This window comes from Sorex fumeus, unplaced genomic scaffold, assembly GCF_029834395.1.
Source record: "Sorex fumeus unplaced genomic scaffold, SorFum_2.1 ptg000081l, whole genome shotgun sequence".
NCBI lineage: Eukaryota > Metazoa > Chordata > Mammalia > Eulipotyphla > Soricidae > Sorex > Sorex fumeus.
The window spans coordinates 10,174,717-10,193,592 of NW_026606138.1; the positions used below are offsets into that span (position 1 = coordinate 10,174,717).

The 18,876-nt window shown below is 46.3% G+C and overlaps 1 protein-coding gene across 1 annotated transcript in view; it reads right to left on the minus strand.

The window, feature by feature from the left end:
- The window catches only part of TBC1D30 (TBC1 domain family member 30), a 47,505-nt gene extending 37,248 nt beyond the window's left edge, over positions 1–10,257 (minus strand). Inside the window, exons 1-4 of the mRNA XM_056130750.1 lie at positions 9,893–10,257; positions 5,078–5,139; positions 4,113–4,178; positions 1,194–1,319 (exon numbers count right to left, since the gene is read on the minus strand). Coding sequence (XP_055986725.1) covers positions 1,194–1,319; positions 4,113–4,178; positions 5,078–5,139; positions 9,893–10,079 — 441 coding nt within the window. The 5' untranslated portion in view covers positions 10,080–10,257. The remainder of the gene's footprint in view (positions 1–1,193; positions 1,320–4,112; positions 4,179–5,077; positions 5,140–9,892) is intronic.
- Between the last annotated feature and the right edge of the window lie 8,619 nt (positions 10,258–18,876).

The following is an 18,876-nucleotide window of genomic DNA, read 5'->3' on the forward strand; positions in this document are numbered from 1 at the left end:
TTTTTGCGTTGTTTTTAATCTTTCTGGTTTGTGGGCCACACCTGGCAGTGCTCAGGGTTTACTCTTGGCTCTGTGCTCAGGGATCACTCCTGGTGGGCTCAGGGGACCATATGGGATGTCAGGAATGAAACCCAGGTCAGTCACATGCAATGCACATGCCCTACCTGTTCTGCTATCACTCCAGCCTCTAAATTTTTTTAATTTTTTTTCAGGAGTGGCTGGGCCACAACTGGAGGTGCTCAGGGGCTCTGCCAGGGTCTGTGGTCAGGCAGTGCTTGGGAACTATATGTAGTATCAGAATCAAACCAGGGTCAGTCATTAGGCAAGACAAGTGCCTTAACACCCTGTCTGATGTCTCTAGCCCTTGGTGCACAAGATTTGGAAGAAACACTGCACACAGCCAACACTGGCTAAATGCCTAGTACCATGTATGGTCACCCACGAATGAACAAAAATAAGCATAACCTGAGCACAAAGCCAGAAATAAGCCCTAGGACCACCAGGTGTAGCCCAAAAATCAAAATTAAATTTAAAAGATGTTGGGGCTGCAGAGATAGTACAGTGGGTAGGGCTATTGCCCTGCACACAGCTGACCCAGGTTCACTTCTGAGCATCCCATATTTATCTCCAAGCACTGCCAGGAGAATTCCTGAGTGCTGAGCTGTGAGTCATCTCTGAGCATCACTGGGTATGGTCCAAAAACCAAAAGAAATAAAAGATACATGCCTTTCATGTAGTTGACCCCAGCTTGATCCCTGGCATTACATCACCAAGAACTAATGGGAGCAGCCCTGGAAGCTCCTGAGAGCCTCTGAGGTACCCAGGTGACCCCTCAGCACTGCAGCACCTCATCCTTGAGCCCTCACACAGAATCACCTGCCCAGCTGCCAAGGTTGCTGGAGCCCCCTAAGCATCGTACAAGGCCCCGTGCCCCCCAAATTCCAGCTGGCAGTACTGACCTGTGCTAAAGGAGAAGGAAAGAATGTTAATCTCCTGCTATGAGCAAAAGAATTTAAAAACAAATATGAATGAACATTTTTTTCAACTGGCAACACTCAAATATATGAAAACAAGATCACACTAAAAAGTTACTAACGAAGAAAGAGAAGATGTGCAGACATTAGACCACTGACCCCATATCCTGGAAACACAGGTGCTCAGTAAGAGAACAGGGTGAAGCTTAGGTCCTTTACCTTGACTATCTGGATTCCCATAGAGTCATCGTCAGGATTACTTCTTTCATTGAAAGTGAAGCGCATGGTTTTGTCCCAGTCAATGGCTATACTATGCAGATAATGATCTGCCAAGGTTAACCAAACCTAAAATATCAAGAGACAAAAAAAAATGGTAATACATAATAAACTTTTTTATTAGAAAACAGTTATTACATTTAAGAAGTAAAACTGGACCATATATAACTCACATGCAGAAATCTACCAGAACCTAACTGGAATGTTTCCTGTACCAGTTTGGTACCAATTAGGGCGTTTCTCTTGTTCTTAAATTAATATCTGTTAAGTTCCCTTGTAAGTGTCATTCAATGGTCTGGTCATTAGAAACTCTATGAAAAATTCCACTTATGTTTTCCATTTTATTGATCCTACTATCTGATGAGCTTGTTAAAAATGGCTTGAGAGAGAGAAAGAGAGAGAGAGAGAGAGAGAGAGAGAGAGAGAGAGAAGAAAAGTGTGGGGGGGGTGGAGGTGGCTCAGGAGATTGGGAATATTGGTAGTGGAAAATGTACACTTGTGAAAGGATGAGTGTTGGAACATTATATAACTGAAACCCAAACATGAAAAACCTTGTAACTGTGTATCTCACTGATTCAATTTTAAAACATTAAATAATAATTTTTAAATAAATTTAAATTGTTATTGACAAGTGTCATCTCTTTCTGTCTCTGTGTCTGTCTCTCTCATATATATGTGGGGGGGATAGGTGGAGGGGGGGGTTGGGAAGGGGAGGAGGAGTTACTAAATACTTTTTACTCCCCTTTATAAAATTTTTGTTTCCAGGCTGCACATGGCAGTGCTCAGAGTTCTTTTCTCAGGTATCATATCTGGCAGTGCTCAAGAAAGTGTGAAGGTGAGGCATGTGGGGAATAAATGTGCTGCCAGGAATCGAACCCAGGTCACCACATGCAAGGCCAGTAAACTCTCAGCTGTACTACCTCTCCGGTTCCAATACTTTTTACTTCTTTGGGTACCTTATTCTGAAAAGTTGTTTCTGAAAACCATTTCATAATGCTTTTTCTTTTTTTACTTTTTGCAACCTCTAGAAGTGCCCAGGACTTACTTTTGGCTCTGTGCCCAGAACCACTCGTGGTGGTGCTCAGGCGACCACATGCAGTGCCCGAGATTCAACCCAGTCAGCTGCATCAGGGAGGGCCCCTTATCCTCCCTCCAGCCTTCATGTCATCTCTAATGTGTATTTTAAGGAACCCCCAATTTCACATTCTAGAGGTACTAAAACTACTTATAGATTGCTGAGAACATTTCAAGTTTGAGTATTTTAATTTCATTAACAAGAACTAACACTGATTAATTAAATCTCCAACAAGACCTCTCTCTTAGGCATTAGAATTGTGTCCAAATATCCACAAAACACCTCAACCTAGACATGCATCTCAAACAGATCCAAAATCAATCACCTAATCTATCACCATCACAATACACACATGCGTGCATTTAAACACATACCTGCTCCCCTGTTTGAGTAGAAACCAGTAATGCTACATTTCCAATAGGTAAGGTAAAGGCCCTCCCGTTGATCGTCGATTTGCTCGAGCGGGCCCAGTAACGTCTCCATTGGAGATTTGTTGTTACTGTGTCTGGCATATCGAATACTCTCGGTAGCTAGCCGGGCTCTCCCAGAGGGGCGGAGGAATCGAACTCGGGTCGGCCATGTTGGCCGCTTGTAAGGCGAACGCCCTACCCGCTGTGCTATCGCTCCAGCCCAATAGCACAGATCAAAATCTTAACACCACTACAGACATCCTTCATCTACCTTATATTCAATCCAATGTGCATTTGTGCCAACTCAGTTTTACAAGTGCATCTTAAATAAAGCAGACACACACACCCCACCCCCCACTCTCCATGACCCCAATCTCGATCTACATCTTGCCTGAATGACCATAACTCTTCTACTGTCATCCTTGTCTCTCATATTTTTCAAGTTTGCAGCCACATTTAAAACCTAAGTGAATGAAGGGATGAGTGCTGGAACATTATATGAGTGGAAATCCATATAATCCAATTATGAGCAACTTTGTAAATGTGCTTATCACTGTGATTCAATTTTTTAAACGTTTTTAATGTATAAAAAAAAACAAAATAAAATAAATAAAACCTAAGTCAAGTGTGATTTCAATTAAAATGGAAACTGCATCATGTAACTTTTCGGGTCCAAAAAAATTCCCTATCCCTCCCATGTCACACGGAGCAGAAGTTCAAGTCTGGCTTACTGTGTCCTCCATGACTGACACCCCCCTAGCCGCATCATATTACCTCTAAGACCCTCTCTGCAACTGCTTCCCCTTGGCTCACTGTGTGGCTGCCTCCCACTCTCTCCACCCTTGGTCTAGGGCCCCTGCAAGGCTCTGTCTGAGACTCCACCTCATAGAATCCTCCTCCCCAAAGCCCCAGCAAGTCCCACTGCTCACCGCCTTAGGCCCTACTCAAATGTCACCTATCCATTTAAAATTCCACCTCCTCACTCCTGTTCCCCACACTCGCCTTATTCCTTTCTCTGCTTTATTTTTAGCCACTGCACATATCACCATCTGACATACTTTACACTGTATCCACTGTAAATAAGCTCCACAAAGACAAAAGCTGGGGGCCATGTGTCTCACTGTGGGTTAATGTCCCCAATATCTAGAACAGTATGTGACACACGATATAGGCAATAAATCCTCAGTCGTTATTTATCAAAATATTTAAAATATTTAAAATATTTATTTATTTTATCAGTATTTATTCCATAAATACTGATAAAAGCGGATAAAAGAAAAGGGTAACCAATGGCCCAATCTGGACTATCCTCTGTGACATTTTAGACACTAGGAGGGCGGTGATGGCCCTCTGTATTTCAGCCCTGGCTCTTCCTACCTTTCTCCTCCATTCTTTTGGTATTCCTGTTGACAGTCTGGCAACTGCCTTGAGGGCGTCGTACCACTAGAAACAAAAGAAACAGAGGCAAAGTGATCCAATTAATATGGATAAGCCCTTTTCGGCCTTTTTCTGGGCCACCAGGGAAGGGGTGGGGTGGGGGGAGGCTCGGGAGCTCTTCCTGGCTCTGTGCTTGGAAGACCACAGTCAGCACTGGGGATCATACTGGGGCTGGCGGCACTTTAAGGCGAGCACCTTCCCTCCTGGATTATCCCTCCCACCCCAAACTTTTCCCCATCGTGACACATGCAGGGTATGAACAAATGTGTACAGCATACTGGGGTAAAGGGTCAAAGTTTCTTTCAGCCAGGTATATCCAGTTTGAATGACTGACTGCCCCAGCCCCATTTCTTTAGCACCCCTAACATCTCCATGGCTCCTCTGAGTACATACACAAGGTTGGGGAGCCCCAGTTCTGAAACGGAAACAAGTATTACAGATTCAGAATAATAAACATTTGATGCTTTAAATTTTTTAAAGTCACCATTATTATAGAGGACAAATTTCTGGGCCAGATAGATGGAACAGAGGGAAAGGTGCTTGCCTTGTACACAGCTGACCTGGGCTAGATCCCTGGAACCATATATGGTCTCCCAATCCCTGCCAGGAGTGTTCCCTGAGCATAGACTCAGGAGTAAGGCCAGCGCACTGCAGAGCATGGCTCCCCAAAAAGCAACAAAGCCAAAAAAAAAAAAAGAAAAGAAAAGATAAATGTCCAGTGCAAGTATAAGCTCAGGATACTTTGGCTTTGTAAATTGTTTTTAGCTATGATTTACAAAAGATTACCTTTATATGTATATTGAAGTAAATTAATTTTTCTATACTCAGACTACATCTCAGGGCACTCTGAGTTAACCCCAAATAAGAATATTTAAAACTAGAAGAAAGAAAAGAAAAAATATTACCTGCTGAAAACCATTTTGACCTAAAGATGGTTCAAGAGTGAACTTCAACTTCGTGTCTACTCCTAAAAGAAAAATACATGTTACTTTAGGGAGAACATAAGCTGTGGGGGAAAAAACAACAACAATATGACCCTAATACTTCTGTCATAAAGTTTTAAAACTTTCAGTGACTAAGTTGCATCCAGACTTGTTAAGAGAGAACTATCGACTGCTGAAATGGAAAACTCTCTGATGGCCACAGAATGGCCCAGATCACACAGAATACATTCCACGTGCATCTGTGTTCATGCAAACTAGAGAAGCGATACTGGAGGCTTGAAGTCACACAGGCTCTGTTCACCTTTGACTCGGTCAAGTAAGTCAACCTCAGTCTCGATGCTTCTGTGAGGTGGTTTCACTTCTTTTGTTTTGGTTTAGGGACCCAACCTGGCAGTGCTCTGGGGTTACTCTTTTTTTTTATATATATATAATTTATTTATTTATTGAATCACTGTGGGAAAAGTTACAAAGCTTTCAGGTTTAGGTCTCAGCCATGCAAATATCAAACACATTTCCCTTTACCAATACTTATTTTTCACCATGAAGAACCCCAATAACCCCCCACCCCCCACATCCCCCAATGCCTGTGAGGCAGATGAATTCTAGTTAACACTCTATCTACTTTGACTAGATTCATTGTTTCGATAAAAGATGCACCATTATTATTTAGAGTTTACCCCTCCCCCCAAATCAGACATGCTGAAAAAGCATTGTGAAATGATTTGCTTTCTACAGCTGGCTTCAAGAATTAAATGATGTCGCCTGGCCGCGGTAGTGGCCGCGTGGTTTTGGATTTCTGCTATTTTACTTATTAACCCTGGAAGTATTTCTACTGAGAGTCAGATAATTAAGAGACTGGTTTCTGTGCTCTGGAGTCATGGCTGTGCCGGAGAGCCGCTCGTGGGGGGCAACTGGTGACCTCAATAGGGCGTGAAGGACGGGCCGGAATGTCCCCCTTCTCATAAGGTTTTAGTCACCCCATCACCTCTGGGGTTACTCTTAACTCAGTGTTCGCTCCTGGTAGTACTGGGGGATCAGGCAGTGCTGGATATTAACACTGGGGCCAGCAGTGATCAGGTCAAGTACCATCCCCCCTATGCTGCCTCTCCAGCCCTCATCTTTGTCTTTAAATGACGATAGTAAGGGCTGAAGATTGCCTTGCCTACAATCACAGTCCGGTCCCCTGAATCTACAGGGTTCCCACAGCACTGCCAGGAATGACCCCTGAGAATGGAGTCAGGAATAAGTGTCCCTAGGCACTACCAGGTAGATATATAGCTCCAAAAATAATAAACTGAAGACAAAAAAATTTATCTTCATTTCGATTATTATGAGGATTAATTATAAATCACCTAGTGTAACACTGTCCTTCCATTGTTCATCGATTTGTTCAAGTGGGCCCAGTAACGTCTCCATTGTGAAACTTGTTGCTACTGTGTTTGGCATACCGAATACAACACGGGTAGCTTGCCAGGTTTTGCCATGCAGGCAAGATACTCTTGGTAGCTTGACAGGCTCTCAGAGAGGGGCGGAGGAATCAAACTCGGTTCTGCCGGGCTAGCTGCGTGCAAGGCAAATACCCTACCCACTGTGCTATCGCTGCAGACCTAGCATAGTCTTCAAAATATTTGTAAAACTGGATCGGAGAGATACGACAGCAGATAAGATGCTTGCCTTGCATGTAGTCAACCTGGGTTCAATACCCCATTTGGTCCATCAAGCCCACCAGGTGTGTACTCTGAGCATAGAGCCAGAAGAAACCCCTAAGCAATATCACGTGTGCCCCGACCCAATTTTTTTAATTTGTAAAACTTACTCTCTATGTAAGAAATTTGTTTTCTAGGCCAATATACCTTAGAACCTTATGAAAATAATATCCCACTCATGGATTAATCTATTTAAGCAATTCTATTTGTAGGTGTTCATATACCTTTAAATTCTTTTTTTGTATAAATATTCATTAAATATAAAAGTGTATTTATTTATAGGTTACAAAGCTCAAATTCTAGTATATTGCTTTAGATAAACTCCAAACCTATAAAGTAAATGAATAAAAACATAAGGCTATAAGCTTACTAGTCATGTTGGGCTTTATTTAGAACCTTAGAAGTATGTGATGTTTCTGATCTATGAACAATAGGAGAACAGTGACAGTGATGTTTCTGAAGTGAAAATATTAGGCAACGTTTGTTCTCAGTTAAAATATATTTTTAAAATAATATAACTAAATCTGAAAATGCAATAAATTTTCTTTCTATAATTTCAAATCAATGAAATAAAATTTGAAATCACCTTTTTAAAGGTTTTATTACTTAAAAGCTCCTGGACCAAGATATACCTAATATTATCAATAAAATTCAGTTTTCAAATTCTAGCTTCTTGTTTATGCTGTTGTGCTTGTAAGATGTTGATTGCAGATGACTGTATCTTACCGCATAATCATCCTGCCCTGTTTTTAAGTAACACGGGCACAATTTGTTTAAAAGCATCACATCATGGTCACACCCCACATTTTTGCAAAAGAAACTGGTCATAAAATCTGCACTGATTATGCAGTGAAATGTGATAGGCATGATGAAAACATCTCTACAACTTCCACTGTTCAGAACAGAATTGATCTATAAGTGGAAACAGAATATGTAAGATTATAATAATAAAGCAGATTTGTCTTTTTTAAAATCAGAGTCAAGAAGCTGGAAAGAGATGTGATGTGTCTCACTCGCCCAACAGGAGAGTAAGAAGCCCTCCTCGGAATCCTGGAAACATTGTGACTACCTGAGCTGATTTTCAAGTAGGGCTGTGGTAGAGACTCCTAGGCATCTATCCAATCAACATCTGAATATTTCCTCTCCAAGCGCCAGGCCACCTTCTCTTCCACCTCCCACCTCCAGAGTCAGGGTGTGCCTTGGCAGCCCTCAGGCTAAGCCAAGGGCCCAATGCTACCAAATCTCCAGGCAGAACAGGAGGAGTTGATAATGTCAAGGTCGGGAGGGGCCCCTACAGCAGAGGCAGGAGTCAGGGGTGGGCGGGGGTGGGCAGGGACCGGTGAGGATTCAAAACAAGATTCAAAACAAAAAGCGTGTCTAGGTAGTCTGCCTGTAGAGGTAGCTTTTCTGCTTTTCTTTCCCAATGGTATATTAAGTAGCCCTGGAGCTTCTCACCACAGAGAAGCTTTCAATGAAAGTTCTGCCTCAGGACAATGGCAACGAGCGAGCTTCCCATTGGAGCGCAGGGCTGAAAGCATAATGAGTCTGCCGCGGGCGAGGTTGCTGTCCAGATACAGGGTGCTGAATGGAGGCGCGTAGAGGCATGACGTTGGCTTGCTTTTATAACAAAGACCAGGAAATTCGGCCCTGCGCTGACTTATTTCCACCCACCTAAAAGCCCCCGGATTCCCTGCATATCAAGCCGAATATGCTCCCTTGACTTTTGCAGAGCACCTGCTGGGCGTCATATTGTTCTCCTCGCTGAAACCTAGCTACTGTTAGTTCAAACCCACAAACTATTTTTCTCATGATCAAAAAAAAAAAAAAAAAAAAATGAGTCACCGGATTTAACTGGGGTTGCATTTAACTGGGATTGATCATTTGCCGCCGCCTGCATGCAAAAGCTGAAATCAGGTCATTTTCACCTCTTCTTCCTGAATAAGGGAAGGGAGGTTTACGTTTCATCTGATAATCACCACTGCTCTGGATCCAGAAATACAAAACACTCCTTAAGGGGGAAGGTTTTTGTTTGTGTTTGTGTTTTAAGGAGTAAAGGAAGACAGTGAATAAATACTACCGATCTGCAACTAGACACTTCCTTGGGGAGAAAAACAAAGAAACCACGAGGTTGGAAAAGCAGTGACGCTTTTATCCTTTGGGACTAAAAGCCTGGGCAGACCCCCCCCCCCCCCCTCCGACCTGCAGGTTCCCCAAGGCACTGGGAGGCGGGGAGGGAGGGAGATGAGGGGGGAGGGCACTTAGCCGGAGCCACTCCAGGGACCGGTGAGCCGAGGCGCGATGTGAGCACAGTCAGTTCCCTCAGCGGCCACCCCTTGCACAGGCACCCGCCCCAGGCCAGGCTCCTCCAGCCCTGGGGAGAGAGGCCTGGTGGTGGAGCAGATGTGGAGTTAAGCAGCTCGCGGAGAAGCAGTGAAGTGTAAACACGGGAGGGGGGCGGGTAGCTTTGCACGGCTGGCCTGGCGCGTTCCTGCACTCGGCAGCTAAGAGAAGGTCTCTACCTGCCGGGAGCCATCCCTGCTTTCTGCCCGCCCGCTCTGCGCGCGCGCACACACCTATACACTGCTGCGCTCCAGACCCAGCTGACCGGGCTGACCGGTCACTCACGCCACAGGGACCCTCGGCAATGCACTAGAGTTTTGCTTTGCAGCCACTGCCTCCCGGACAACCCTAAGTAGCAAGCAAGCAAGTGTGTGCCATTCTCTGCCTCACACACCTCTTTTAAGGTCTGGCTTTCTGCGAACCCGGGAGCACAATTACACCCCAGTTCTGGCCGATCCCCCTGCGTGAGCCAGCTGGAAGGTGGGCAGGCAGGAGCAGCGGATGGTCCCGACCTTGGGAGGCCGCTGCCCCCGCCCAGATCTTTGCCTGTGGCTTTTTTTTTTTTCCTGAGCTCCGCGGCACCAAACCGAGTGGTTTCCCCGACCTCCCCCACCCCCGCCGGCCCCCACCCCATTACCAGTGGACGCTCCGGGCCCAGACAGAGGCGACGCGCTTCCTTCCCAGTCCCGTAAGCCCCCCGCACCCCCTCGCTGCAGCCCCGGGTCCTCACCCGGCTCCAGGGTGCAGAGCAGCCGGGGCGCGGTCCGGGAGATGCAGCTGCGCTTCTTGAGCACATTGCTCAGGATCGTGCCCACGCCGCCGCCACCGCCGCCACTGCCGCCGCCTCCCCCAGCGCCCTGGCGCTTCAGGCATCTGCCCCCACGTCTCAGGGAGCCGGTCAGCTTGTCCTGCCTCATCGGGGCACGCTCCGGGGCCCCGCGGCCCGGCCCGAGTGGCGGCTTCGGGCGCAGCGCTCGATCAGCGCGTCCCGGTGAGAGTCCCTGGGGCCCGAGCGCAGCCGGCGCCAGGGAGAGGACGCGGAGCCCGGGGAGCTGCGAGCACAGAGGCCGGCGGGCATCTGCAGTGCGGAGCCGCCGCGGAGCCGCTCAGGGCCCGGGGAGGGGAGCGGCGGGGAGGGGAGAAGGGCGGGAGCTAGCGAGCTGGGAAGCGGCTGCGCTCCCGCCCCCAATCCCGGCATCACCGCGCGCGGGCGGGCGGCCCTAAGGCACCCGCGCCCGCTCCACGCACCTGCACGGGGAGGGGGGTGGGGCAGGAGCTCTCTGAGCCCCTGCAAGGACCACCACAGTTCCTGGCGGCCAGGAGCCTTCCTCGCTTCTAAAATCTAGGATCCGGGGAGAGAGGGGGTGCAGTGGGTGCTGCAGGAGGGTACCTAAGGGGGCCAGTCTCCTGTGCCGGGTGATGCCCACCTCATCGGGGCAGCTGAGGTAGGTGGGAAGGCACCCTCAGCCCACCATGACACGCGGCTAGACCCTTCGCCCGCGCTGCCCACGGAGACTGACTCCCGGAAGGATAAGCTTCAGCCCCAACTGGGAAAACACTTTGCTGGCAGCTTAGAGAGGCTTGGGAAGCATGAATCCTGGTTGTTTCTCTTGGAAGAACAGACTTGAAGACAAAAGAAAAGTGCTGCCTTTTAAGAGCAGTTTTATTTTAGAATAAACCATTTATAATATAACCTGGCTCGTCTCTCCAGCCAGACACTTCAGTCGTTCAGAACAATAAGTTATCATCACCATTCTTTTTAAAAGTCATTTTTAAACTACAGCATTTAGAGGCCAGAGATATGGTACAGCAGGTCAGGCGCTCGCCTTTCATACAGCCCATCCAGGTTCAATCCCTGGCATCCCATATGGTCCCGGAGTACTGCCAGAGGTGATTACGAAGTGCAGAGCCAGGAATAACCCCTGAGCATTGCCAAGTGTGGCCCCCAAGCCAAAAAATAAAAATAAACTAAACATTCACCAATGAAATATTAATCATAAAATTAATGAGGAGGCAAAAATAAGTTATAAAAATAAAGGAGGAGGGTTTGGATTTGGCTTAGCCTGGAGCACTTACCTTGCACATGTGAGGTCCTGGGTTCCCACACACCAGTGGAAAATGGAAATTCAGAAGGAATAGATGCAGGGAAAACTACAAAGAAGGTTTTCTTATTTGTCAACTGGAGCGATAGCACAGCGAGTAGGGCGTTCGCCTTACAAGCGGCCAACATGGCCGACCCGAGTTCGATTCCTCCGCCCCTCTCGGAGAGCCCGGCAAGCTACCGAGAGTATTCGATATGCCAGACACAGTAACAACAAAGTCTCCAATGGAGACGTTACTGGGCCCGCTCGAGCAAATCGACGATCAACGGGAGGGCCTTTACCTTTACCTTACCTTCTTAAGAAACACTAGATAGATACACCAAAAGCTATTTTAAAAACTCATTACATGGAGAATTGTGTAGAAGACACAGGAATGCAAAACAGACTTTTCAATGCACTGTGTGCACACGTCTTGATACAAGAATAACAGATTAGATGAATGTACTGATAAAGAAAACTCTAAGAATTGAAGGATAGGATAGGATAGGCCCTCCCGTTGATCGTCGATTTGCTCGAGCGGGCCCAGTAACGTCTCCATTGGAGACTTTGTTGTTACTGTGTCTGGCATATCGAATACTCTCGGTAGCTTGCCGGGCTCTCCGAGAGGGGCGGAGGAATCGAACGCGGGTCGGCCATGTTGGCCGCTTGTAAGGCGAACACCCTACCCGCTGTGCTATCGCTCCAGCCCTTAAGAATTGAAAAGAAGTGGAAACAAATTAACCTAAATCTTTATCGCAATGATAAAAACATAAATACAAAAAATGTTTCTTTAGAATATAGCAGTATTGGGGTTAGAGCCATAGTACAGCAGGTGAGGCATCTGCCTTGTACATGGTGGACCAGGCTTGATCCCTGGCATCCTATATGGTCCCTCAAGCACTGTCAGGGATAATTCCTGAGTGTAGAGCCAGTAGTAACCCCTGAGCATCACTGGGTATGACCCAAAAAGCAAGGAAGGAGAAGGAGAAGGAGAAGTACTATCCTGTACATCAATGATGGTATCTATTACAAGATCAAAAAGAATTGCAAAAATAGTTCGTATATCATTCAGTAGTATTATTGTTATTTATATTGGTACTATTTAAAATTTTTTATGCATTATAATTTTGAACAGCCAGGCACCAAAATTATCACCAAAATTAATGCCAAATTTATCGCCTGGTTGTCCTCACCAGAGCCCCTTGGAGGGGGACGGGTTGAGTTTTCCTCCCTGCCCCGAGCAGAACCCCAGCAGCTGAAGACCTCTGGAACCCAGCCACAGCCATGCTAAGATCACTCTCCACATGCTCAGGCAAGCCTCACACATTAAGGAACCGGCAGAGGAACCCAGGTGTGCGGGACCCGGGGCTAAGGTCTCCAAGCCTGCTCGGATTGGGACTAGGCCTCCTCCACCCAGAACCCCCATCTTCCAGTAGCTAGACAGTTACACCCACCAACTGCTGTGTAATCACACCAACAGCCAAGATCCAAAGACTATAAAACTGAGCTCCCAAAAGTGTGCAGCCGCATTTGTGGCCACATGACCTCTGATTCTCTAGTTTTTGCTCTCAGAGAACCTGGCAGGGTACTGAAAGTATCCTGCCCGCATATATGCCTGACTGGGAACACCTGTAAAGGTGATTAGAGGCTGCAGCAAAAGGCTTCATCCCTCTCGGAGAGCCCAACAAGCTACTGAGAGTATCCTGCCCACACGGCAGAGCCTGGCAAGCTACCCATGGTATACTCAATATGCCAAAAACAGTAACAATGATGGTCCTCATTCTCCTGACTCTGAAAGAGCCCTCAATATGCCATCGGGCTACACTAGCACATGACAGGGATGAATGGAGATGTTACTGGTGCCCACTCTAGCAAATAGATGAACAATAGGATGACAGTGGCAGTGATAATTTTGAACGACAACTAAGGATAAAACAAATAGTTAATGGCATGCAACCACGATGTATTTAACAGAAGTCACCAGTGTGAAACCAAGGAAATTAGGTTTTGCCAATCCTGTAGTAGCATGATTAAATGAGAAATTAGTATAAATTCATCTTTTTTTTCTTTTTAAAGTGTATACATATATACATATACAATCTAGCAACAATGAACACCCCAGCAACAAGGTTGTGGTCTCTCGGACCCATTCCCCACTCTCCTTCTTGAAGTCATGACTGATTCAAAATCTGCACCCCATCCCACCCCGAAAAATGCACAAGTTTGAAACGCCTTGACAAACTCAGAAAGGTCAGATGTGCCCCAAGATAAAAAGATTATGTCAAAAGGACATGAGAAATACTTACATAAGCTAATACTGATGAAAGATGGAACAATATGGAGATCTATAATGGCTGCAATTGATCGAAAACTATTCTCTTTTTAAATGCATTCTTTTTATCCTTTGGTCTTTGGGCAACAATCATCAGATCTCAGGGCTTACTCCTGGCTCTGCCTAAGGGGGCTCAGAGGATCATATGTAGTGTGGAGGGGTTGAACGCAGGCTGGCCACAGGTAAGGCAATCATCCTGCCCACTGTACTGTCATTCTGTCACTTAAAAATGCAACCTTAATGATATCCTAAAATCGTGATCAAAGAAAAAAGGTTGAAAGGCACTGGTTTACTGCTTAGTCAAAATGCTAGTCTCTGAACCGATGTGCAGAAGTGTCAGCCATGGGTGTAAAAGAGCTGAAGAACTCTGATTTAAAAGAACCCCCAAAAAAGTCATCCTTCTGACTCTGACACATGGATTTTTCCATCAGCACATTCTGGGCTTTGTGAAATGCCCCAGAAAGCAAAGGCAATGCCAGGATTAGTACTATAGCCATGGAATATGTATTTCTCATGTAAGACTATATTTCTTGAGATCAGTCATTTTCAAAAGTAAACCAGGGCTCATCAGGGATATATAAGCTTTTTGGTTGCCTGGTGAACACCACTGGGTATGGCCCAAAATCCAAAAATAAACAAATATCATTCTTGGGCAGAGATAGGGGTGAGGGCATTTGCCTTGCACATGGCCAACCGGATTGATCCCAGGTTCCACAAGGTTTCTCTGCACAAAATCAGCCAGGGCCTGGTGGTCCCATCACTGCAGAAGCCTTGCACTTAAGAACCTGGACCCACTAAGCACCTCTTGGAGACTTCCACCAACAACAACCCCCAGCCGTAGAAAGAGGCAATTCTCAGTTCATTGCTTTAAAAGATGAAGTCATTGTTTAACCTGGCTGTGATTAATTGTTTGGTTTTGATTTCTCAACATTTTACACCATGCTCAGGTACAGAATCTAGCCCCGCAGTGGCCTGACACTTTTATAGTTTCAGTATGTATTTGTTCTCCTTTAGCTTTCTCTTACTAAGACGCACACTGAATGTTCCGGGTGATCTCACCTGTGACGGGAATGTAATAGAAATAGGTCTGATATTGAGCTTGGGCCAGTGTTTTAAAGGGTAAAACACACAGGAAGCCTGTTGACAACAGCTTCAGTATGACCTGAGAGGGAAGATGATGATAAATACCCAGGATCAAAGGGAGAGATATGGACAGAGAAGGAAAATTAGAATAACCTGGAAACGACCACAGGCTCGACTCCCAGGATGCTCCACCACTCTGACCTTGCAAGCTCCTTGTTCTCTTTTTCACAAGGGAGGCTATTGACACTCCCTTGAAGCTCTGTGCAAGCAGGAAAGACAGCCTTGTCAGCCAGGACTCGGGACAATGGGCTCTGCTCACCAAACTGGCGGCCCACAGCCAGCCCCAGGTTGGCTGACCTAAGCTACTCCAGCCTTCCTGCCCCCTCCAGCACTGACTCCACACTTATAAGCACACACTTGATTGCCAACTGACTTCCTGTATGGTCTTTGATGAGGAGGACAGAACATACTGACCATTTACCAGCAATCAATATTCCTGCACTTGCCCCACTCTCAGTGAGCTGAAAACAGCAAATTCCTGGAGAGCAGAATCTGCGGTCTAGACCCTAGATTGGCTCCCCTCCGCACCCCCACTTGTGTCTTGGCTGACAAGGGTTTATGTACTTTTTAAAATGAAAATCCTATTTCACCTCCCTTAGATGTATTTTAAGGGGAAAAAAATGTCTGTTAAATTAAAATGTTAAACTTTTTTCCATAATGGGGCCTAAGAGAAACAGCTCAGCAATCAGGGGTACAGACAAACCATGAACCTGACCCAAGTTCAAAAAACCAGTACCACTGGCCCCCAGCACACTGGGAGTGACCACTGGGTCCCCTAACCACTGCTTGGTGGTTCCTTCTCCCTTTCTTCCCCTCCAAAACATAAGTACCCTAGCAAAGTTCTTATTTTCAAACTACATAGAAGTTAAACTACATAGCAAAATAATAATAACAAGCTTCTACTATTACAGCAATAGTAGGGAGGGAATTAAATAATCTTATTTTTGTTTACACTGGAGAGGAAAAGTCAAGACTGCCAACTTTTATAGCAAACAGATAATTAAGCAAGCCCTAAAATACAATGTACTAAAAGCAGCCATGGCACAAGCCTTGAATTATATTTATTATATGACTCATAGTTTCTTATTCATGTCTGAAATATTGTTTTCCAAAAGCAAAAGATGTCATCTAAAGTCAACTTGCAAAGGAAACATGAACTTTGCTTGAGGATCTCGGCTGATGAATATTCCAACAAGGCCAACAAACATACCAAGGACAGGATTTTTGTGAAATCAAATAGTATCATTGAATTCACATTTGGCCACATTATACTTTGGCATACCCAAGGCAAAAATACCCAGGAAATTTTGACTTAGGCTGGATTAAGGAAAAGGAGACTTACTATTGGATGAAATCTATTACTTTAGATGTTAAGTAAATAGGTGTTTAGAGGGAACGCCCAGGAGATTTTGTTTGTTTGTTTTTGGATCATACCTTGCAACGCTCAGGATTTACTCCTGGCTCTGCACTCAGGAATCACTCCTGGTGGTGCTCAAGGGACCCTATGGGATGCTGGGAATGAACCACATCATCACAGTCAAGGCAAGAGCCCTACCCAGTGTACTATCTCTCAGGCCTTGGGAATGCCCTGGAGGTCTCCAGCCATGGGAGCTCACAGTTGCAAGGAGACAGACTACTCTCCCCGCATCTCCAGTCCTAGAGAGAAAATGGCTCCTTCCAAGGCAGAAGGGGAAGAAGTCAAAAGGAAAAGCTGTGTCCCGAGGGGCTTCTAGAAGGGAATTAGGGAAGAGTCTGGCTTTCATGATTTCCTCCCGCAGCTATTTCTGCGCACAGTAAAGGCTGAAACTGAAAAGGGCCTACGTGCTCATCTTCAGGGACTGAGCAGAACTGCTGGTAATTATCAAGGGGCCTGGAACCATCCTTCCAGCTGCAGAGCTTCCTGGCAGCTGTCCACGAGCACTCAAGTCCCTGTGGGTCAGAAGAGCTCCAGGCCACAGGCCGACAGCTGTGGAAACAGTGGCCATGAGGTCGCTGCATGTTTGCACACCTGCTTATAAAAAAACATGGGTCTGAGGCATATAGCCACTCCTTTCCTCTCTGCTTGAACTACAATCTCTGAAGGTCTGTGAGCACCTCCTTGGATAGCAGAAGGACAGTAACTATGGCCAGTGCCCTCAGAAGCGAACCCCCACCTCAGGTCCACCTGGTAAGTGGATTGCTTAATTCATTCTCTAGGACAGAGCACACACACCAGGAAACTCAGATAATGAGCACCTCGACCATTTTCTTTTTCTCCTCATGGAAAAAATTCCATGGCAGACCAAAACAAAGAAAGTGGGGAAGGGGGAAGATTTCAAATTATCTGGCAAATCACAGTATATACACAGGGAATTTTCTTTCTCTGTTAATTTCTCCTAAGTCTCAGAAACTGATTTCTCTATTTAAAGGTGGGCATCTCGGGGCCAAAGTAATAGTTCAGGGGTTAAGGTACTTGCCTTGCATCTTACAGTTTGAATCCCTGACACCACCTATGGTCCCTAGCATGGTCAGGGGTCACTCTTGGGCAGACGCAGTCCCTGAGCAATGTGGGTGTTGGGTGAGGGAGAGAAAAATCAAAAGACCACCATCCTTGGAAGCATTTGGGTATGGTATCTCTCCCATGCACTTCCCTTATTTCAGAGAAAGCAGAAAAGCTTTCCTTTGCACGTCCTGGAGAAGCTTTGAATTTTGATCAACATTTTCCTCTACCTCCCAACAGGTCCTACATATGCTGGCACAGGACCAGTCCCTTTAGTCAGATATATCCTAAATGCAATCATTCCTAACATCCCCCCCAACACACTCAATATGTGAAGGTATTTTGAGAATAACCCGTTTTATTTATAAACAGAAAATAGTTACAGCTTATATAACCACTTGACTCATACAGAAAGAGAAGTCCTGTTTCAGAATGCCACACTAGGAACTGACTGAACCCCCCAAGGAAAAGGAGTCAGGGGAGAAGCAAGGGGACCCAACGGGGAGCAGCTGTGTCTGCACCCTCCTGCAATCCAGGCAAACTCCACGCCAAACCTGGACCCCTGAAAGCCTTGAAACTCCACAAAAGCAGGACAGGAGACCTCCCAGATGGGCTGGAGCCAGAGGGAAGCCCTTGCCAACAAAGAAACGATGCCGCCTGCAGAGCCACAAGCTGCACTTGGTTTTTTGTTTTTGTTTTTTCAGTTTTGTTTTTGGGCCACAGTTGGCCACGCTCAGGGCTTACTCCTGATCTGTATGCAGGAATCAGTCCTGCAGGGCTCAGGAGGACTACGTGGGGTGCTGGGGACTGAACCCAGGTTGGCCCCATGCAAAGCAAGTACCCTACCCATTGGACTTTCTCCAGGCCCCTCAAGCTGCATCCGGAAGAGGTTTCTAAGGATTGAAACTATCCCCAGGGAATGGCACAGGGCTGTGGTTATACTGAACACCTAGCTCCACAATCCTACTTTTCTGTAGGTTCAGTTTGGAGCCACATCTGGCAGTGCTCAGGGCTTACTCTACTCCTGGCTCTACAACTCAGGAATCACTCCTGGCAGGGCTTGGGGGACCCTTTGGGGTCACTGTCCTCCCGTTGTTCATCGATTTGCTCGAGCGGGCCCAGTAATGTCTCCATTGTGACAACTGTTACTGTGTTTTGGCATAATGGAATACGTCACGGGTAGCTTGCCAGGCTCTGCCGTGTGGGCGAGATACTCTCGGTAGCTTGCCGGACCCTCCGAGAGGGGCGGAGGAATCGAACTCGGGTCAGCCATGTTGGCTGCGTGCAAGGCAAATGCCCTACCCACTGTGCTATTGCTCCAGCCCATATGGGGTGGTAGCAATTAAACACAGGTAACAGTGAGTAGAGCCCTATCCACTGTACTATCCCAGCCCATCCCCAATCCGAATTCTAACATTGCAATAACACAGGGAAAAACTAAGGCATCATCAAAGGTCAGGGTGCCAGAGAGATAGTACAATGGGCTGAGCACATGCAAAGCATGTCTTACATGTGAGAGGCCCGTTCAATTTGTCAGTGTCCAAGCCCAGGGCCAGGAGTAGCCCCCAAGCTCTGTCAGGTGTATCCCCGAGACAAAACCAGATAAAAAAAAAAAATCAAATAAAAACACAGGTCAAATCATAGGCAGATGTCATCTTGTTTTTTATGGTTTCGTTTGT